We start from the raw sequence: 22,798 nt of genomic DNA on the forward strand, positions 1-22,798 counted from the left end.
TCTTTTTTATGACTGCATAGTATTCCAACGTATATATGTACCACATTTTTTTAATCCAGTCCTCTTTCAATGGACAGCATGGTTGGTTCCAGGTTCTTGATATTGTGAACAATGCTGTGATAAACATACATGTGCAGATATCTTTTTTATAGAGTGATTTGAGTTCTTCAGGGTATATTCCCAGTAGGGGGATTGTGGGGTAATATGGGGGTCGAAATTTAGAGCTTTTAGAAATTGCCACACTGCTTTCCACAGAGTTGCACTAGTTTACACTCCCACCAACAGAACAGTGTTCTTTTTCACCACATCCTCTCCAGCATCTGTTATTTTTTGAGTTATTGATAATGGCCATTCTGACTGGAGTTAGGTGGGATCTCAGTGTAGTTTTAATTTGCATCTCCTTGATGATTAGTGAGGCTGAACCTTTCTTCATGTGTCTGTTGGCTGCTCGGATATCTTCTTTTGAGAAGTGTCTATTCATATCTTTTGCCCACTTTATAATGGGGTTGTTTGTTTTTTTCTTTACAGCACATTTGAGTTCCTTGTAGATCCAAGATGTTAGGCCTTTGTCAGACATGGAGTTGGCAAATACTTTTTCCCAGTCTGTGGGATGTCTCCCTGCTCTCTTGATGGTTTCTTTGGCTTTGCAGAAGCTTGTCAGTTTAATGAGGTCCCACTTATCTATCTTATCTCTTACGGCCCGTGTGTTTTAGGTTTTGTTCAGGAATTGGATGCCAGTTCCAATTTTGATGAGGGTGTGTCCTATATTTGCTAAGGTTCTCATGGTTTGAGGTTTTACATTTGTGTCTCTGATCCATTTGGAGTTAATTTTTGTGTATGGGGATATATAGGGGTCTTGTTTGATTCTTCTGCATGTGGTCAGCCAGTTTTCCCAGCACCAATTACTGAATAGGATCTCCTTCCACAGTGGTAGGTGGTGGGGGCTTTATTGAAGATGAGTTAGTTGAGAAATTGAGATTTTGCTTCTGGAATCTCAATTCTATTCCATTAGTCTATATGCCTGTTCCTGTACCAAGACCAAGTTGTTTTGATTACTGTAGCTTAATAGTAAAGTTTGAAGTCTGGTAATGTGATATCTCCTGCTTTGTATTTTTTTGCTGAGGATTGTTATGACTATTCTTGGTCATTTGTGTTTCCATATGAATTCCTGTATTGTTTTTTCTAGCTCTGAGAAGAATGCTGCTGGTAATTTGATGGGTATTGCATTACATCTGTAGATTGCCTTGGGTAAGATGGATATTTTCACTATGTTGATTCTTCCAATCCATGAGCATGGGATATTTTTCCACTTGTTTGTGTCATCTTTGATTTCTTTGAGCAGTGTTTGTGGTTTTCATTGTAAAGGTCTTTGACGTCTATGGTTAGGAAGATGCCAAGGTATTTCTTTTTTTTTTTTTGTGGCTTTTGTGAATGGGATTGTGCTTTTTTATTTGGGTTTCTGTTTGTTTATTACTGGTGTAAAGAAATGCAATTGTCTTTTGCACATTTATTTGATACCCTGAGACTTTGCCAAAGTCCTTTATCAGTGCAAGGAGGCTTTTGACAGATACTCTTGGGTTTTCAAGGTACACAATCATGTCGACAAAGAGAGATAACTTGGCTTCCTCTTTTCCTATTTGGATACCCCTGATCTCCTTCTCTTTTTTGATTGCTCTGGCCAGGACTTCCAATAGTATATTGAACAGAAGAGGAGAGAGTGGGCATCCTTGTCTTGTTCCAGTTTTCAGGGGAAATGTTTCCAATTTTTATCTGTTTAGGAGTATGCTAGCTGTGGGTTTCTCATAGATGGCTTTTACTATTTTGAGGTATGATCCATGTATGCCTAGATGTTCGAGGGTTTTTGTCAAGAAGGGGTGCTGGATTTTATCAAAAGCTTTTCCTGCATCTAATGATATAATCATGTGGTTTTTGTTCTGACGTCTGTTGATGTATTTAATTGCATTTATTGTCTTGTGAATGTTGAACCAGCCTTGGGTCCCAGGCATGAAGCATACTTGGTCATGATGGATGATTTTTGAGATGTGTTGTTGAATCTGGTTTGCTAGGATCTTATTGAGAATTTTGGCATCTATGTTCATCAAAGATATTAGCCTATAGTTCTCTTTCTTTGTTGGGTCTTTACCTGGCATGGGTATCAGTGTGATGTTAGCTTCATAAAATGATTTAGGGAGGGTTCCATCTTTCTCAATCACCTGGAATACTTTCAGTAGGATTGGTACAGCTCCTCCTTAAAGGCCTTATAGAATTCTGCTGGAAAGCCATCTAGTCCAGTTTTTTTTTTTTTTTTTTGAGTTGGAGTCTCACTCTGTTGCCCAGACTGGAGTGCAGTGGCCACTCCCGGCCACCACAGCCTCGACCTGCTGGGCTCTGGCGATCCTTCCACCTCAGCCTTCCAAGTAGCCGGAATTACAGGCATGCACTACCAAACCCAGCTGATTTTTTGATTTATTGTAGAGATGAGGTCTCGCTGCCCAGACGGGTCTCGAACCCGCGGGCTCAGGCAATCCACTCATCTCAGCCAGGTTTTTTTTTTCTTTTTGTAGGTAGTTTACATATTACACAGTCAATTTCCTTGTCTGTTATTGATCTATTCAGAGTCTCGATTTCTTCTTGTTTCAACCTAGGCAGGTTGTGTGATGTCAGAAAGTCTTCCATTTCCTTAAGGTTTTCAAGTTGTTTCCATACAAGTATACATAGTAGTGTCTAATGATCTTTTGTATTTCTTCAGGGTAAGATGTGACTTCATCTTTTGTGTTTCTGATTGTCTTTATTTGGGCTTTTTCTCTTTTTTCGTGGTCAGTCTAGCTAGGGGACCATCAGTCTTGTTTATCCTTTCAAAGAACCAGCATTTTGTTTCATTGATTTTTTGTGTTATCTTTTTGTCTTCTATGTCCCGGATTTGGGCTTTTATTTTGGTGATCTGGATTTTTCTGCTGAAGTTAGGGTTTTGGTGGTCTTGCTTTTCTAGCTTCCTAAGATGATTTGTTAGTCTGTTAATTTGTGATCCTTCCATTTTCTTCATGTGCATTTGTAGAGATATGAATTCCCCTCTTTCTGCTCTCATGATGTCCCAGAGATTTTGGTTAGATGCTTCTTCATTTTCATTTGTTTCCCGGTATCTTTTAATCTCTGTTTTGATTTCATCATTGATTCAGGAGTTGTTTAGCATCATGCTATTTAGTGTCCATGTCTTTGTGGGTTTGGGTGGAACCTTGTTGGTGTTGATGTTTATTTTTATTCCACTGTGGTCCAAGAAGGTGCATGACAAAATTTCGATCTTTTGAAATTTGATTATGTGTGATTTATGGCCAAGTATGTGGTTGATCTTAGAATACATTCCATGCGGTGATAAGTAGAATGCATATTCCATGGCCTTTGGGTGGAGTGTTCTGTAGGCATCAATTAAGTCCATTTGGCCAAGAGTCACATTGAAGTTCTGGATCTCATTGCTGATTTTTTGTCCTGATGATCTGTCTAGGGTTGTGAGTGGGGTATTAAAGTCCCCAGCCATTACAGTGTTAGAATCAATATCTTTTTTGAGTTTTCCTAGAAGCTGCTTTATGAAAGTTGGCACTCCTATGTTGGGTGCATATATGTTTAGGATAGATATTTCTTGTTGATGGAGTGAATATTTTATCATTATGTAGTGGCCTTCTATATCTTTTTTAAATTTTTGATAGCTTAAATGGTATTTTGTCTAAAATGAGGATCATGACTCCTCCTTTCTTTTGTTTTCTGTTCACCTGAAAATTTTTTGCCCATCCTCTTACTTTGAGTCTGTGCGCATCCTTTCTAGTGAGATAGGTCTCTTGAAGGCAATATATTGTTGCCTGGTGATATTTTATCCATTTTGCCATTCTATATCTTTTCAGTGGTGCATTTAGTCCATTCACATTCAGGTTAATTTTTCAAATGTGATAGTTGATCCCAATCATAAGGTTCTTATTGAGTTGTTGTTGTTGTTCCTCTTAGTTTGTTGTCTTTCTTTTGGTTTGGGTTGGTTCATGTGAATTTTACTCTTTCTCCTGTACTCTTGTGAAGAACTTTGTTGTTCTTTCTTCCTTTTCTTCTGTGTTTAATACTTTCTTAAGTGTTTCTTGTAGCACTTGTAGTGTCTGGTGGCAGCATAAGTTCTTAGGGATTGGATGTCTGGGAAAGATTTTAATTCTCCCTCACTGATGAAGCTTAGCTTGGCTGGGTAGGTTATGCTTGGTTGAAATTATTTATCTTTTAGAACTTTGAAGATAGGGCTCCAAGCTCTCCTAGCCTGCAGGGCTTCTGTAGATAAATCTGCTGCTATTCTAATTGGTCTTCCATGGTAGGTGATCTGACCTTTTTCTCTTGCTGTCTTTAGGATTTTTCTTTTATACCTACTTTGTTTAGGTGAATTATTATATGTCTGGGAGTTGGTCTTCTCATTTGTTGTCTTGCAGGAGTTCTCTGAATCTCTCGTGCTTGAATTTTTGGGTCACTAATGAGATGAGGGAAGTTTTCTTCAATAATCTCATAAAATATTTGTTCCAAGGTGGCCTCCGTATCTCTTTCTGTTACAGGAAGTCCAATTACTCTTAAATTTTGTCTCTTGGAGTAATTGCTCATCTGTTGAAGGCTTTGTTCTGTCTTTCTAAGCGTTTTTTTCTATGTTTTTGACAGTTTGGGTTAGTTCTGTATTTTGGTCCTCAAGCTCTGAGATTCTTTTTTCAGCTTGACTATCTGCTTTCCATGCTTATCAGTTTATTTATTTCATTCACAGTATTCTTTACTACTGTTATCTCAGTTATCAACTCCTTTCTAGTTTCTTCTTGTCTCTCCTCAGTTCTTTTTAATCTCTCCATTAATGTTTTGATATCTAGGTTTGTAGTTTGAGAGCAGTCATTCTGGGGTCTCTTCATTGTTTGCATTCTGAAGTCAGCTTTCTCAGTGTCTACCCTCCTAGGGGTCTGGGACAGACCCATGTTCTTCTTTTAGTTTTTCTTCATTTGTATAGGTTTTTCTCTCTTCCCCTTTCACTCCCCTTCTTTAATTCTGTTTTTCTGGGAAGCTGGGTTTGCTTTTACTTCTTTTGTTCAGTCTCCTGTTCTTCCTGATGAGGGTCCTCTGGGTTTGTTCACTTTTGAGTCTGGCCTATGGATTGGGGGCTGTACTTTTTGTAGTTTTGAGGTTTAACTGGGGGAGAAGCTGTGATTCATAATCTATCTGCAGATCCCAGTATCCACCAACAGGTGCATGGGCACACTGGAACCCATTTCCTACTGCCTTACAATCTGTTCATGCAGCAGGGTTTAGGTTTGTTCCTTGGAACATAAGGAAGTACAAAAAAGGAAAATAATGGGGGGGGTCAGGAGGAAGTTAGAGAGAGGGAAAAGTGAGAGGGAAAAGAGATTTACATACCAACTAACAAGTGAAAAGGAGACACAAGGCCAGAAAAGAGTGAAAACAGACACACAAAATTCCCTAAAGCATTCTGGTAATCTCATAAATACAGTCCAATAAAATCATGCCTTTTGATGCATTTTTCCCCAACACCAACAGGTAGTCTAAATCAAAAAGCAAACAAAAGTGAGCAAAACAAACAGTCAAAACAATTAAATCAGAAATCAAAATGAGAAACCGGACTAGCTCTGGAGTCTTTCCTGAGTTTCTAAAGTCTCTTCAGCTCTGATCTCTGGCCTCTCCCTTTTGTTTTCATTGCAGGCAGATAGATTTATTCCAAGCTTGGGTTGATTCCCTTTGTTTGCTGCCTGAGAGGTCTGTGACAGGCTTGAGTTGCCTGTATCCGATTCAGCATAGGGAAGGCCTTTTGTCTCCTGTTTAGCGATGTTACCTTAGAAACCAAGGTGGAGGCTGCTTGTAGATGGGTGGGGCAATGCAAATCACTGCCTGGAAAATGACCGAGGTAGGCGGCTCCTCTTTCAAGGATCCTTTTTCTCCACTCGCCTGGGTCTGTGGACAATCCCCTATGTCGGGCTACGGAATCAGCAACGCAGCTGGGCACTGGATCTGGTGTGCTGCCAGAGGCTTGGGTTGCAGGGGGTAACTGGGATTTCCCTCTTCTTGAGGTGAGAACAGAGCGGCTGATCAGCACCTCTTTGATATATGCTGTTCCCTTACACAACCACGGGATCCCAAGCTGGGTGCCTCAGCCAGAGTGGGGACAGAGCCCCAAAGGGCGGGTGGTGAGTGGTGATAGTGGCTTTGGGCCCCCACACAGGGCAGGAATGGAGTTGCTATCTCTGAGGGGCAGGTGCCTAGAGCCTCCCTGGGTGCTGGTGGCTTGAAATAGGGCTGGGCATGGGCCCAGAATCCAGGGCAAGGAGCTGGAACTCTGAGGAGCAAGCACTGGGCCTGCTGGATTGGGCACCCAGTCCGGGAGAGAGCTGGCAGCTGCTGAGTGCCGGGCAGATCAGTGTAGCCAGCAAGGGAACCCAGATCTCCACAAGGTGATATCCAAGGGCCACTGGGTGAGACATTGTAACTGGGGAGGGAGCTGGGATCTTGGACTAGTGTGACTGGCGGTGGGCAGGGGAGTGGGGGAAGGAGAGTAAGAGTCTTTTGGGGGACTCACTTTCAGAGAATCTCAGGGTCCCGCCTATGCTATCACCATCTTACCGGAACTCCCAAATGGTCTTAATGTCAGATCCTTGAAATGTGCTATTAGATGTGATTTGCTAGAATCTTGTTGAGAATTTTTGTAACTATGTTTTTCAAGGAAATTGGCCTAGAGTTTTGTTCCTTGTTGGGTCTTTGCCATTTCGGAGTATTGGGATGATATTAGCTTCACAGAATGAACCAGGAAACATTCCTTCCTTCTCAATTGTCTGAAATATTTTCACTAGAATTAGTATCAACACTTCCTCATATGTCTTACTAAATTCAGCTGAGAAACCATCTGGCCCAGGATACTTTTGGTAGGGAGGTTTCTTATAACTGAATCAACTTCTGGGATTGTTATTGCTCTATTTAGCATTTCAATTTCTTCCTATTTCAGAGGTTGTGTGATACCAGGAATTCCTTTACTTTTTCTAGATTGTCACTTTATATGCATACTGATGCTCATAGTGATCTCTAATAATCATCTGTATGTCTTCAGAGTGAGTTGTGGCATCAACTTTTTCATTTCTAGTTGTATATATCTTGACTTTTTTTTTTAGATCTACCCAGAGGTCTGTCAGTCTTATCCTTTCAAAGAACCAGCTTTTGTCTCATTGATCCTTTCTATGATTTTCTTTCTTTTGGACTCTATTTCATTCAACTGTGGTTTATTTTAATAATTTCAATTTTTCTACTAAATCTAGCATTGAATTGTTCTTGACATTCCAGCTCTCTTAAGTGTGACATTAGACTGTTAACTTGAGATACCTCTGTTTTAAATATATGTATGTGCAATGCTATATATTTTCTTCTCAGTACCACTTTCATGGTATTCCAGAGGTTTTTTGTATGTTTTGTCTTTGTTTTCATTTGTTTCCTGGAATCTTTTTATTTTTGTCTTGATTTATGTGTTAGTTAACTCAAAAGTCATTCAGAAGCATGTTACTTAATTTCCATTTATTAAGTGTTTTGAGGGGTTCCTGTTGGTGCTCATATATAATTTTATTCCACTGTGGTATGATTTTGACCTTTTGAAGTTTGTTCATGCTTGATTTATGCCTGAAAATGTGGTTGATCTTGGAATATGTTTCATGTACTGATGAGAAGAGGGTATATTCTGTGATTGTTGGGTGAAGTGTTCTGTAAATGTCTATTAGGTCCAACTAGTTAAGTGTTGAGTTAAAGTCTCAGATTTCCTTGTTAGTTTTTTTGCCTCAGTGATCTGCCTAAGACTGTCGGCAGGGTATTGAGTCTCCAACTATAATTGTATGACTGTCTATGTCCTTTTTTAGTTTAATTACCAATTGTTATAAATCTGGGTGCTCCTATGTTGGGTGCATATATATTCAAGATAAATATTTCTTGCTGGTGGACTGAGATTTTTATCATTATGTAGCATCCTTCAGCATTCTTTTTAACTTGTATTGTTTTAAAGCCTGTTTTACCTAATATAAGAATAGCTACCCCTGATATTTTTTTGTTTTCCATTTGCCTAAAAGATCTTTCTCCAGCTCATTATCTTCATTCGATGGGTATCCTTTGCAGGGAGATGTGTTTCCTGAAGGTACCAGAAGGTTAGATCATGTTTCTATATCCAGTTTGCTACTCTATGCTTTTTAAGTGGCATATTCAATTCATTCACATTTAAGTTAATTATCAGTAGGTGGAGTTTGATTCCTGTCATATTGCTATTAAGAGGCTGCTTTGCTTTTTAAGTTTTGTGGCTGAGTTGTATGATCTGTCAACTCTGTTCTTGCTTGTGTTTTGTGATGGGTGGAATTATTCTTTCATTTCTGTACTTAGAACTTTCTTAGGTATCTCCTGAAGAGCTGGTCTGGAGGTGACATATTCTTTTAGGGGTTATATGTCTAGGAAGGATTCTAATTATTCTCCATGAATGAAACTTAGCTTGATGGGGTAGGAAATTTTTGACTAGAATTGCTTTTCTTTAAGAACATTAAAGATGGGATGTAGGGTTTCTGCTGAGAAGTGTGCTGCAACTCTGATGGGTCTTCCCCAGTAGGTGGTCTGTCCCTTCTCTCTAGCTGCTTTTAGGAATTTTTCTTTTGTGCTTATCTTGTGGAGATGGATTATTATGTGTCTTAGGAATGGTCTTCTCATGTAATATTTTACAGGAGTTCTCTGGATCTCTTGCATGGTTGACTTTCTAGCAAGATAGGGGAATTTTTCTTGGAAGACGTTTCAGATTGTTCTGTTTCCCCTTCTGTCTTGGGGATGCCACTCAGTCATAGATTTGTCTCTGTATCTAATCCCAAACCTCTCATAAGCTTTTTTCATTCTTTTTGAGCTTTTTTTCCTGGCTTTTGTTGGACTGGGTTAATTCAATTATTTGATCCTCAAGCTTTGAGAGTCTTTCCTCTACTTGGATAATGATACTGCTTATGTTTGTCATTGCACTTTGAAATTCCACGAAAGAATTATTCATTTCCAGGAGTTCAGACTGGAGCTTTCTTTTGTTGTTCAGCTAAACTTTTATTTCCTGCAGTGTTTTCATTGCCTTGGTGATGTGTGCTTTCGTCTTGGACAGGTCATTCTGATGGGTTCATTGCTTGGGATCTTGGAAGTCATTTTTTGAGTGATGACTCATTAAGGCTTTGGGGATTTGCCAGTGTTTTTTCACCAGTTTTTTCTTCATTTGTGAGGACAGACTCATCTCTTTTTTTGTTTTGCTATTTTTTAGTTAGATAAGATTGTCTTATCTGGCTAAAGGGGTGGCCTTTTGTGGTATTCATTTAATTTTAATGTTTTAATCTCATAGGGTGCTTCCTTGTGTTGTACTCCTCATTCCTCTAGGGGTATTAGTCCATGAGGTTCTGACCACTGTGGATTCTGCTACTCATCTACGTCTAGCTGCCCTAGGAGGTGGTCACCATTTGGCTGGTGCTAGAGGGTGCCTGCAAGGTATCTCAAGATATGATGGTGCAAGGGTTGAATTCTAAGGGGAATTGGTCATCAACATCCATAGAGGATTTTATGGAGAAAGTCTTTGATGCCTCAGTCTATACACTGGTCTGCAAGATGCATGGTGGCACGGGCTTTGTTTTTATCTTCTTTTTTAGGAGCTGTGTTATTGTGTCAGATGTTGTAATGGGCTATGCCAATTGGCCTCCAGCCAGGACATGGCACTTAGAGAAAACAGCCATCTATTAGGGTATCTCTGAGCTTTTTTGATTGGTCTCTCTTACCTTAGGGAAGAGCCCCTAGGTGGGGCTATGGCAACTCCCAGAGATCCTTAGTCCCTGGGAATTCAGGGAGGGTGGTTGATATAGCTAGTCAGGGAGGGCTAGGTAAGACTGGGCAGCTCTCCATCTCTACCCTGCAGACACAATTGGCTCTCCCAGTGGAAAATAGGTCCCCTGGCTGCTGTGGCCATGCTGCAAAAATGGTCAAACCTTTCTTTTTGTATAAAAGTGTTCACATGGGGATAGAGGAGTTGCCAGCAAGACAGGCCCCATCTTTTACCTCTGCTTCCTCTTCCCTTGTCTGAGGCTGTCTATGCTTAGAACTCAAAGATTCTTTCCACAGCAATGTTTTTTACCATGAGCTGGACTCATTTATTCTACATTCTTACTCCAGCTATGGACACTCAGTGTAGATCAGGAACGGGGATGATTCCCCTGGCCACTGTGGCAACACTGCAGGAATGGTAAAGCTGCAGGCTGCCCAGAAGTGTTTACTTAGGGAGAGAGGAGTTGCCTGAAGCTCCTTCCAAATACCCTTCCCTAACCAGTTCTTTCAGCAATAAAATCTCTGCTGCAGCTTGCCCAAAATCATAACTTCCTACAGTGAGGAAACCTGTCCTTGCAGTGAGTTAAGGTGATGAAGTGAGTTCTTTTCTGGCCTGGGAGCAGTTCACCAAGTGTTGCCTGCAGGAATGAGTTCTCGAGTATGGTTTGGCCATAGGTGTTCAGAGCTTGAACAGATTCCCAGCTCTACATGGACTCTGTCAGCACACAGCTATGCCACATCCAGGCTGTTTCTCATGTAGGAAGGGAGTCCCATAAGGCTTGAGGGCCCCTCCCAGTTCATGGCAGTGCTAAGCACTGAGTCCCACTTTCCCTCACTTGCCATTTTTCACATCCAGAGACTGCTGTTTCTGATATGAGTCAGGTAGGAAGAAGGTTTTTGACTCCAAAGCCAGCTGTCCCTTCTCTCTCTTCCCTGCTCTCAGTGTATTCCAATGGTCCTATGCAGGTTGTGGGGTGTGTCCTCCACTTCCACCTGCTTTGACTGCTGGGAATCTTTGACTGCTGGAGTTTTCTCCTTTGGTTTGCTCTGTGAGAGAGGAACCAGTTGGCTACTTCCAAATAGCCATCTTAAAACTCCTCTGTTATTATTTTTTAAAGAAAAAAATATATGCACTTCGCAGCAACTTGAATGGATTTGGAGTTGGTCATACTCAGTGATCTATCACAGAAACAAAGAACAGATTACCATATGTTCTCACTCATAAGCGAACCTTGAAAAATTATAATACTATAAGAAAGCATTTGGCAGTAATGGGAAACTGTCAGGGGAGGGAGGGTTGGATTGGCAGTTGAGGAAACTGCTAGGGGAGGGAGAGACATACCTCATCAACAAGGGTACCTGCATAATCAATGTTTGTATACCTAACCCTGAATTTTACCCCACATCTTTATAATAAAACATAATAATAAAATAAATAAATAAATAAATAAAAATAAAGAGTGTGACAAAAGGGAGAAAACAAAAGAAGAATATTTTTAATCATAGTAAAGAAAGAAAATTCAAATAAACTTTCAAAGGATCTGATACCTAAGCTAAGTAGTAAGTAGTTGGTTGATTTTATCAAGGCAGAGAGATAATTTAATAAAAATTTGAGTTTGATTTAGGTACATTTGTTTCAAATTCTGGTTCTATGATTTTCTTGTTCAATAAAGACTTAAACATGAAGAACTTCAGGTTAATCATCTGTAAAATGGGAAAGATATTTTCTCTCATAAAAGGTCATCAACTTAGCTTATAATAGTCCTAGATGACTAAGAATGCTGTTGAGCACATCAGAACACAAATATACCCACTTTATTGAGGTACATGTACTGATCTACAACATAGGTGGTTGGATCTACATAAGAAAGTACATGCTCTTTGTCACATTGACACACACATTCATGTGGGATTCTTGGAAAAATAACAAAGGCTAATCTTAGAATGCAAACAGATCAAAACAATGACTGACATGTAAGATCTGACAGTTAGTTTCATGAACCATCCTAGAAAAAGTGCTGCATACCTTATTGCTGAATATTACTACATTTACCTTCGAAGTACTCCTCTTAGGAAGCTATGCACAGACACCAGTGCCTAGTCCACCCATCAAAGCATTTTGAAACACTTTTTCTGTAATGGTCATTAGAGTTATCATTATCTGTTGAAGTCTGACAATTAAGTCACAAACTTGCCACCATGTGCTAAAGCCAACAGCATTGTACAAATAATTGTATTGGAACACCCTACCTACTTACCTGATCTGACCCTCAGTGACTTTTTTCTTTACCTGAAGACAAAGGAAATATTGAAAAGAAGACGTTTGATGACATTCAGAACATCAAGGACAATACAATGACAGTTCTGATGGCCATTCCAGAAAAAGAGTTCCAAAATTACTTTGACAGGCAGACTAGGCACTGGCATCAGTGCATAGCCTCTCAAGGGTAGTACTTCGAAGGTGACTATAGTGATATTTAGCAATGAGGCATGTTGCACTTTTTCTAGGATGAGTTCATGACTTAATTTTCAGACCTTGTATTCAGTCACACAGAAATGCACATTTTCTCAGATCACTCCAGTTCTCAGTCAAACATCCCAAAACTTCCTTCATAACAGTTGCCCCAGGAGTACCTTTTTTATCTTGCTTTCTTCCCAGTAAGAACCTTCCCTTCAACTCTGGCATTGGGTACACCAGCTCCTTTCACTTTCTGCTGTTCCCTGACATTTTCTCCTCTTTTATTGTGCTCATGCTGGGTAGTAGTGAATGTCTCACTTCATGGTTCCAACAAAGAGGGGGAGCCTGAATCAAAAAATAGGAATCAATTAAAGGAGGTAGGTGGGTGAGAGTAAGAGAAAAGACTAGAAGAAGAGATGTGGCCCATGGGTAGGAGACACAATGTGGGAAAAAAATGTATGACCCCTGCATCTCAACCAGTCTATCTTTCTTTCTCTTTCATGGTCATCAAGGACAGAAGAATCAATAATGAACCACTCAATCCTGATTCAAAATGGAAATTCCACTAGAGTTTCACTAAGGAGCAGGACTGTTTCATACACGAATGATGTTTGTATCCCTACCTATTTGTATTCCTACCTATTTGATGCTCTTGATAATGATGTTTATGAAGATAAGGTTTAAGTGCATAAAAAAATATGTATATGGTTGAAATACAGCACTCTGTATATATATATGCATATACACACACATCAGCTACTAATTCTAGGGAATGTGGTGTTAGAGGTGCTTTTAACAATTTTTTCTACTTCGATATTTTCTAAATGCCATGATTGCATCTATAACTTTTATAATATGAAAATATATTATTTTTCTTCCTAAAAAAGTATTTACCCAGGAGTCTGTAATCCATTTGTAAGTTTCTTAAAAGGAAATCGTTTGTGACCTGTAAATCAGGGTGAGGCACATAGTTTTACACTTCACATATGATCTTTAAAGATTAAGTTTGGATCTAGAATGAACAGGCTGTGTCTGGCCCAAAGAAACCAGCCTGAGGGGGGAGGAAAGGGTGAAATCCAGCCTGTGCCTTGATTGCCAAGTCCTGTGTCCTCGGGAGGGATTGCTCTAGCCTCAGACAAGGGATATGTGTTCTGAACCGGTCTCCTGAAGGAGGCATAACTGGACAATTTGTCTGCCAAATGAGGTGCCTCTGGTGATGTGTATGAAGGCACTTGCCTATGTGAGGGGAATTCCAGGCCCTTTCTGACATGAACTGTCTGGTTCTATTCATTGTTCATATCACTAAGCACCAACAGATCAGGAGCTCTCCATCTGTATTTCCTGTTCTCACATTCCACCTATATGGATCCATCAGAAAGTTGCCCAGGCAAACACTTACATAGGCAAACAGAAGAATAATTAATTTACTTTGCAGTAGAATGGCAGAAAGTAAGCCTTTAAAATGAACATTTTGCTAAATATACTGATCATATATTTGGCACCTGGCATTTTGCAGTTATTTTGCATCACTTAATCTTCATATTAGCTCTAGAAGGTTGATAGTTGTCTCTTTCTTAATCTCTCGATAATACATGAAAAACAAGGAACAGAAAGGCAAAATCTCTTTCCTGGTGACATGCAGTAAATTACAGAGCTTGATTTAGAATCCAGGTTGTTGCTCCTGTTTGGGGTGCATGTATCAGGACAGGGTGTGGAGATGAAGTGGAAGTTGTGAGAGATAGAAGAGGGTGGTCTACTTCTGGGAAGGTCCAAGGCTATTTATGCCCAACTAAGGAAAAGAGGCTTTAAAGTTTTACCATTGTGGTCTGCGGCCAAAGATTGAAATAATAACAATGTATTATTATACCTTATACTGTCTTCTTTCTGATTATGTGGCTTTTATTTTAGTAAGCTATAGCAGGATTAGATGCCAATTAGACATTTTTATATCTCTTTGCCTAATACTATTCTAATAACATATATATGCTGTATATTCAGTTATATGTGTATATATGGCTATATGTGTATATATATATAATTGTTTTTAAGATTATTTGGGGAAAGTCTATTCTAAAGTTTCTTTAGAAATTACAGAATCCAGTCTCTTCAACTGCAATAAGAAAATTGAAGTTCAGAGAGCTTTAACAAAGTGTTCAAAAGCACACTATCCTTCAGCTAATTAGGAACAGATTTCATCTTAAGATGTTGTTGACTGCTACAACTGCCTCCAAATTCAAATTTGACTTAATGGTCACTAAGGAGCAGGACTGCTTCATACACGAATGATGTTTGTATTCCTACCTATTCTAATGCCTCATATTCCTGTAACTTTATGTAAATGTTTTATAATAAACTATTCTTGATTGTGTGGTTGATGGTGATTGGGAGTTAGAAATTGAATCATTTAAGTGACCTGCCTATCAGTGCATTTGCTTTCCTTTACATCATGGCGATTCCTATTTGAACTGTAGCTTTTAAAGACAGTCTGTCTCTAAATAAGACAAGCAAGAAACTCCCCTTCACCCAAAAAAGTTGTCCCTTCAATCTTGCTTTCATGTAAGTAGCTTTATCGTCTAATGCCTTGACCCTACTCTAGCTTGTATTTTTGTACCTTAACATATATCAGAGCTTCTCCTTGGGACCAAAACCAAAGTAAGAAGCTGAAGTTTCCTCTATATTTGAAGTGTGTGGACCAAAGAAAAGAACAAAATAGTTCACAGAGATGTTAATTTGCTCTCATAGATATCTTAGAACCTGTTCCACCAAGTGGTTTTAAGGTATGAAAGAGGAAGACAAATATCTCTGAGAAGTTCTCTAGAATATCAGTATGATTATGATTAGAAAAGGCACACTCAACTGTTTGCTTCAAGTTTCTCATTTATAAAACAAGGGTTAATAATATTACTAACATATTATGATAGTGAAGGCTATCACTGACATTAAGCAAGGCAATTAAAGCACTTAGCAATTAGTTACCATGTAATAAACAATTTAGAAAGCCATCGTAATCACTGTCTGTAACTTGCATTTCTTATTTAACAGTATGTCTTAAAAATCTTTATGCATCAAAACATATAAATCTAACTCATGATTCTTAAACTATGCATCAGAACATATAAATATTACTCATAATTTTAAACTGTCATATTCAATGACAAATTTTTCGTGAGTTAAACTATGACATGTTCAATAACAAATATGTCATTTCATTGTTGATCATTCCAAATATTTAGAATTGTTCCTAATTTAAAACAATTAGCCGGGTTTGGTGGCTCAACCTGTAATCCCAGCACTTTGGGAGGCCGAGGTGAGTGGATTGCCTGAGCCCGTGGGTTTGAGACCCTCCCAGGCAACTTGGTGAGACCTTGTCTTTATAATAAATAAAAAATTAGCCAGGTGTGGTAGTGCATGCCTGTAGTTCTGGCTACTTGGAAGGCTGAGGCAGAAGGATCGCTGGAGCCCAGCAAGTTGAGGCTGCGGTGGCTGGGAGCATGCCACTGCATTCCAGTCTGGGTGACAGAGTGAGACTCCAACTCAAAAAAACAAAAAACAAAAAACAATTAACAGTTGGTGCACATAATCTAACATTTTCAAGTTATATACCTATACGTGGAATTTCTGGGTCAAAGGATATGAACATGATTCTTAGTAATATTGTCTAATTGATGTTCTAACTAATACTTCTGAGGATGCCATTCTTAATCATATCATTGGCATGTTCACAAGACCTGGACATTATTAACCTAATGAATAAGAAATGTTTATTGTTTTAAAGTCCCTGATCTTGTTTTTGTGGGTCTTTTTTAAAAGTTTCCTCTTTCTTATTCATTATAAAAGCAATGGATAGTTATCCCAGAGAAAATTTTAAAAACACTATCAAGAGAATATTAAAAACATTCAGTAACCAAATTTTTTGAAGCCTTGCATATGAAGGGCTAAATATCTTGTGTAGCAAAAACAGATGTGTAGACCTGTGAGCAAAAAATAAAAAAATAAATAAAATAAAAACATTCATAATTCTATCTTCCAACATCATTGATATTTTCATGTTTATTATGGCATAATATGCATACAGTAAAATTCACTCTTATTAATGACAATTTCTATGAGTTTTTACAAATATATGCAATCATTTAACCACCACAAAGAAAATCAAGATATAAAATTGTATCGTCATAACAAAAATTTCCTTCATGCTACTTTGTTATCAATTTTTTCCCCAACTTCAGACTCCTGGCAACCACTGATCTAGGCTTTGCTTACATTTGTGCCTTTTTAAGAATGTCATAAAATGAAATTAAAATGTATGTAGAATTTTGAGTCTGGTTTCTTTCATTAGGGTATAGTACATTTAAGGTTCATTCATGTTTATTTGTGTAACAGTACTCTATTCTTTTCATTGCTGAGTACAGTTTAATTGTGTGGATCAATCAACATTTGTGTATTCATTTTTCAGGCGAGGGACAATGGGGTTGTTTACAGATTTGCATAATTGTAAATAAAACTTTCATAAATATTTACATGCAGATTTTTGTGTGAACTTACATTATCATTTTGAATGGGTGAGAAACCTAGAACAAGATTGCTGTGTCATATGGTAAGTTTAAACTTGTAAGAAATTGCCAAACTATTTTCTAAAGCACCTGTAAGATTTTTTTACTGCCACCTAAAACCTAAGTTCTGAGAAGGAGACAGAAGTTTCAGTTGCTATGAATGCTCTTCAGAGCTTAGCGTCGTAGATGTATATTAGCTTTTTAAAAACTGCCAAGTTCATTTACAAAGTAGTTGAACCATTTGACATTCACACCATCATTGTACAACAGTTCCAATTTCTCCACATTCTTTATCAGCATGTGGTATGGCCAGGCTGTATTAACTTTAGCCATTCTAATAAATGAATAGTGGTATCTCACTATAGTTTTAATTTAGATTTCCCTAAATATGAATTATATTGAGTATCTTTTTTGGTGCTTATTTTCCAGTCATGTTTCTTTTTTTTTTTTTTTTGCTCACTTAAAAAATTTAGTTAGTTGTTCTCATATTACTGAGCTTTGAGAGTTCTTTGTAAATTCTGGATACAGGGGCCTTAGCAGCTATGTGACAAGCAAATATTAGGCTTCAATCTATGGCATGCCTTTCAGTGCTCTTATGGTATCTTTTGAAGAGTAGAAATTCTTCATTTTGATAAAACCCAAATTATTAAAAACTTACCTTGTGTAGACTTGACTTTCGGTGTCATATCTACAAAATTTTGCCTAGACCATGGTCACAGAGATTGGCTCCTGTGTTTTCTTCAAGGAGTTTCATTTTTGGAGGTTTTTACATTAAACCAATGATTTTGAGCTAATATTCTTATACAGAGTGAGATATGGTTTGGGCTTATTAACATTTTTTTTTTTTTTTACTGAGGATATCCAATTGTTCCAGTATTATGTCTTGAAAAATTATCCTTTATCCATTAAAATGTGTATGTACTTTTGTAGAAAGTCAACAGATTATAAATGTGTGGGTCCATTTTTTTGACATTCTAGTGTCTTCCATTGGGTTTTGTTCCTATTCTTTCTCCAATATCACAAAATTGTCTTATTATTTATGCCTTTTAAAAATATTTGTATTAGGCCAGGTGCAGTGGCTCACATCTATAATCCTAGCACTTCGGGAGGCTAAGTTGCGAGGATAGCCTGAACCCATGAGTTCAAAACCAGCTTAGGTAACTCAGCGAGACCTAGCCTGGGCAATTCAGTGAGACCTCATCTCTACATTAAATCAAGAAAAATTAGCCAGGTGTGATGATGCATGCCTGTAGTTCCAGCTACTTGGAAGATTGAGGCAGAAGGGTCACCTGAACCCTGCAGGTTGAGGCTGTGGTGGCTGTGAGTCCCTTTCATATTTTGTGCTATATTTGCCATATAGTTTAATTTTAAATATACTGCCATCCCACATAATATGTTGCTAGTATTTCTGCTTGAGATCTTGGATTGACAAAGTGATCCAGACCAAGGGACTGTAATAAATGAGAAATAAATTTTTATCATGATAATATGTTAGCATTTCAGAACTGTTTATCCAGCAATATCCTGTCCTAATTTGGTGGGAGGAGGAGCCCGTGAACTATTACCCTCAGATAATTCACAACCTGATTGAAGAGGCTGCATCAGGTATTCTTCAATTGAATGCTGCTGAGGTCAGTTGACCCGAATTGGTCCTTTCGGCCTTTATAACCTGGAAGGAAAAAAAAAAATAGTCGGAGATGCAGCTGATCAGTTACTCCGCCTCTACTTGCAGTGACTGTGTCCTGCTAATGTGTATCTTTCTTTTATTCTTCTCATAAAATTATTTCCTTTCCACTCTTCTGATGCATTGTTCCTTCTTGACTCACTCTCCTGAAGTTTATATCTGGCCTGAGGCATACGCTCCTACTTAACAAAGGCATATAGGTAAATTTCTCAAGTTCTTTGCCCCCTTTCTTGCAAAGGGAGACAGCAAGCTGTGCAACCTATGTTGAGACCTGAGGGAGAACACCAAGTAGTGACAGGAGATGGGTGGAAGAGTGTGGCAGAAGGATAGTCGTAGGGGTGTTCATGGACTCAACCTATGGTAGGTACAAGAATGGTTGGACTGACTCTGAGAAATGTAACCCCAAGGTGCTTATGGTCTATGACTACTTTCATACATTTGTCAGAGTGATTTGACCAACTTTGGGCAAGCTGACTGCATTAGTCTTGCAGTGTTACCGAGGAATTCTTTGTCACAAGGCAGACATCACAGTGTGTGTGTCTGCCTTGTGAAGTCCATGTTCTCTTAACTGTGTATCTAGGATGTTTATTTCCCAAGAGGAGGTTTCTCAGTTTTGTGAGATACAGGTGTACTAAATAGCAGGGTCTTCCATTTCATATCCAGTTCAATGGCACCAGTCCAGCTTTCTGACTGAAAACATAAAATATCATCCCCTTGGAGAGTTGACTTTGTTCCATGTAGTTCTCATGTTTATGAAGATATGAACCCTAGATTTCAACTGTAGTTTTTCTCTTTTCAACATCCCAAAGACTGTAAGTTGAAGCTTATCTCCTTCCTCGCATTTTATTTTATTCGTCTTTCCAAGCACCAGTACGTCCATCCTCCCTGCTGTCATCTAGGTCAAATAAAACACAATTCTCTCATTCTGTTATTCAACATCCAATCTCTGATAATCTGATTAAGGAATGTCACATCGTTCAGACATTAAACATGATAGAAGAAGCCTCCAGAAAGAGATACAATTGACCCTTGAACAGTACGGTTTTGAAGTGTGCAGGTCCATTCATATGGGAATTTTCTTCCACCTCTGCCACCCTGAAACCACAAGACCAATCCCTCCTCTTCCTTCCCCTCCTCAGCCTACTCAATGTGAAGATGAGGAACACGAAGACCTTTATGATGGTCCACTTAATGAATAGTTGTGAGGTAAATGCAGGACATATGCCCTAATCCCTCTCCCCTGCTGATGACTGTTCCCTGATTGGGAGGATGGCCCTTGGTCAAGGTCGTCTGTGCTGGGCCAAAACGCACACCTGCATACTCAAGGCAGTCACTAAGAGAGCAAACATCTTTGTTTCAGCTTATTTGCATATAATGCTCTTGTTTGCATCTTGCTCCCTTCCACATGCTGGGAGGGGGCATAGAGTCTCTCCTCATGTCTATTGGGGTGCAGAGAGCTTTGTATAGCCAACTGCCATCGGTTTCCTCCTGTAAGTAGCAATAAGCCCATATCTTTGCAAAACTGTCCTCTGCATGATTTTTTCAAAACAGGTAAACATTATGAGACAGGAGATAGCTAAAGAAAGGCTAGGCAGACAGACAGATAGCTAGAGAAAGGCTAGGCAGACAGATAGATAGCTAGAGAAAGGCTAGGCATACAGACAGCTAAAGAAAGGCTAGGCAGACAGGCGGGTCCTTTGGTAACTGTAGTGAATTCTCTGCAGGCCTCTCAGGCTCAGTATTGGTAAACAAGCTTCCTGCTGGTAAACAAGCTCCCTGTGAGTCTCTCAAGCTAAAGCTAAAGTCCTCACTGCTGGGATTGAAAAGCAACCAATCAGCTCACCATGAGGTCCCTACCTTAATACTGGCCAATAAGGACAGCGATAGTTCATAACTAGTGCTAGCCAATCAGCTTGAACTTAGGGCTATATAAGCCCAAGGTTTTCAGCCCCAGACAGGCAACCCCATTGGGTCCCCTCCCGCTGTGAGAGGTCTTTTGTCCTCAGTAAATCCTGCTTTCTCACCTTCTGGCTGTCCGTGTCCCTCATTCTTCCTGGGCATGAGACAAGAACCTTGACCCTGAAGAGCTGCAACCAGAAGAGCTGAAGAGCTGCAGGAGAACATCGCAGTTGAAAAGTCATGCACCCCAGAGGCTGGCTTGCCAGCTGACAGAGCCAGCTGAACCAGGAGAGCTGCTGGAGAAAGGTGAGACTCCAAAGCTGAGGCGCCCAGGAGGCTAGGCTTGCAAGCCTACCAAACCAGCAAAACTCTCAGGACTTGGCTTGCCAGCCCGTTAGAGCCAACACCCTGGGGGCTAGGTTTGCCAGTCCCTCCCCGCCCCACCCAATCGCAACACTCAGGGCTTGGCTTGGCTTGCCAGGCCTTTAGAGCTGACACTTGTTGGACTAGGCTTACCAGCCCTCCACGACCTGCTCTGGGGCTTGGCTGGCTGACCTATTGAGCTGACACTCTTGAAGCCCAGGCTGACCTGAAAAATCCGCATCAATTATATGAGTGCCCTGTCTAATCTGGGGCTACTGTGACACAATAGTAAATACATTTTCTCTTTCTTATGATTTACTTAATAACATTTTCTTTCCTCTAGGCTTGCTTTATTGTAATAATACTGTATATAATACATATAGCATAAAATATGTGTTAATAGACTATGTTATCAGTGAGGTTTCCAGTTAAGAGTAGGCTATTTGTAGTTAAGTTTTAGGGGAGCTAAATATTATATACAGATTTTCAACTGTGTAGAGGTCAGCGGCCCCAACCCCTACATTGTTCAGGGGTCAATTGTTTAAGAAAGAAAAATTTAGCTTTGAAACTATCAAGTATATGTCTAATCCATGTTAGCAAATTCAGAGAGAGGAGGCAGACTTGTTTTACTCAGAAAATGTTGCCTTCTGTGTCCATCTTTATGGTCCCAAAAAACCTTCTTCCTCTGGGAGTCCAGGATGGCCCATAGAGGCAACAATTGGTGGTGGAGAAGTTGGGGCTTTTCTAGGAGACTCGGGGAAAAGTAGACCCTGTAGTTGAAGGAGAGTTATTTAAAGCAACAAATCCAGGTAAGACAAGAAGCAATGATGTAAGACCTAGTAAAGAGTCTAAGTAAGAGTAAGTAATCAAGGACAAGTAATAATTCACAATCAAACCCAGATCAAAGGCGAACAGGATGTTAATCAGTTATTTAGGAGATTGATAGTATTTTAGGTTTAATTCTGTGAGCTAAATGAATATAGATTAGGGGATGGCTGGTCAGATTGAAGGCTCAAAACTAGGATAAAGAACATAGCTTTCGTATTCAAGGTCATTTTATGCTTGAATATTCCAGGAGGACAGTTTTTTCTATCAGTTCCAGGACAGCAGAGGTATTTCTAAGGCTCCTGGATGGAGGGTCAGCAGGACCCTCTCTGTGGTTCTTCAGGTCCTATCCTAGACCAGAAAAAGTAGTCACAGTGGGCTTGTTCCTTGAAGTTCAGAGTCATCATTATTATTTCTCAGTTCTAGAAGATCTTCTCATACTAACTCTTTTCTTTTTTTTTATCGAGTTGGGGTCTCACTCCATAGCCCAGGCCGGAGTGCAGTGGCATGCCCACGGTCACCCCTGGGTCAACCTACCGAACTCAGGCGATCGATTCTTCTGCCTCAGCCTTCCAAGCAGTCAGAACCACAGGCACATGCTACCAGGCCCAGCTAATTTTTTTCATTTATTGCAGAGAAGTCTCGTCAAGTTACCCAGGCTGGTCTCAAACCTGTGAGCTCAGGCAGTCCTCTCACCTTGGCCTCCCAAAGTGCTCAGATTATAGGCTTGAGCTACCACGCCCGGCCCATACTAACTCTTTCCTCTGTTTTCTACCATAGACTTTAATCTTGCCCTGTTTATTGGTTTTCCAGTTTAATTAATCTTGTTTATTACTCAGCTACAGTTATTTTGCATTTATAACAATAGTCACTTAAAAGTGATATGTACAAAGTATAAAAATAACACTGAGGGTAAAAACTACTTGTGTATAAAGCAGTCCATTTTTCAAGGCTACAAGGATAAAAAAAAAGTTCAGACAGGATTGTGACAATGCCTTGAGGATAAAAACACTCTCACAGAGTTTTGTATGAGTTTTGATTTATAAACTCTGCAACTTTGTAGTACTTTGGGGGTTTATTTGTTTTAAATTTTTGTCTATCCCACGCCTTTGGGAGGCTGAGGTGAGTGGATTGCCTGAGCCCGCGGGTTCGAGA

The 22,798-nt window shown here is 39.4% G+C and overlaps 1 protein-coding gene across 1 annotated transcript in view; it reads right to left on the minus strand.

The window, feature by feature from the left end:
* Nucleotides 1-19,262: 19,262 nt before the first annotated feature.
* Nucleotides 19,263-22,798, minus strand: part of AIM2 (absent in melanoma 2) — a 12,067-nt gene continuing 8,531 nt past the window's right edge. Inside the window, 1 exon segment of the mRNA XM_021715796.1 lies at nt 19,263-19,481. Within this exon segment, the coding sequence (XP_021571471.1) occupies nt 19,263-19,481 (219 nt within the window).

The sequence above is a fragment of the Carlito syrichta genome, unplaced genomic scaffold (assembly GCF_000164805.1).
Source record: "Carlito syrichta isolate Samal-C Ts95f unplaced genomic scaffold, Tarsius_syrichta-2.0.1 Scaffold307691, whole genome shotgun sequence".
Classification (NCBI taxonomy): domain Eukaryota; kingdom Metazoa; phylum Chordata; class Mammalia; order Primates; family Tarsiidae; genus Carlito; species Carlito syrichta.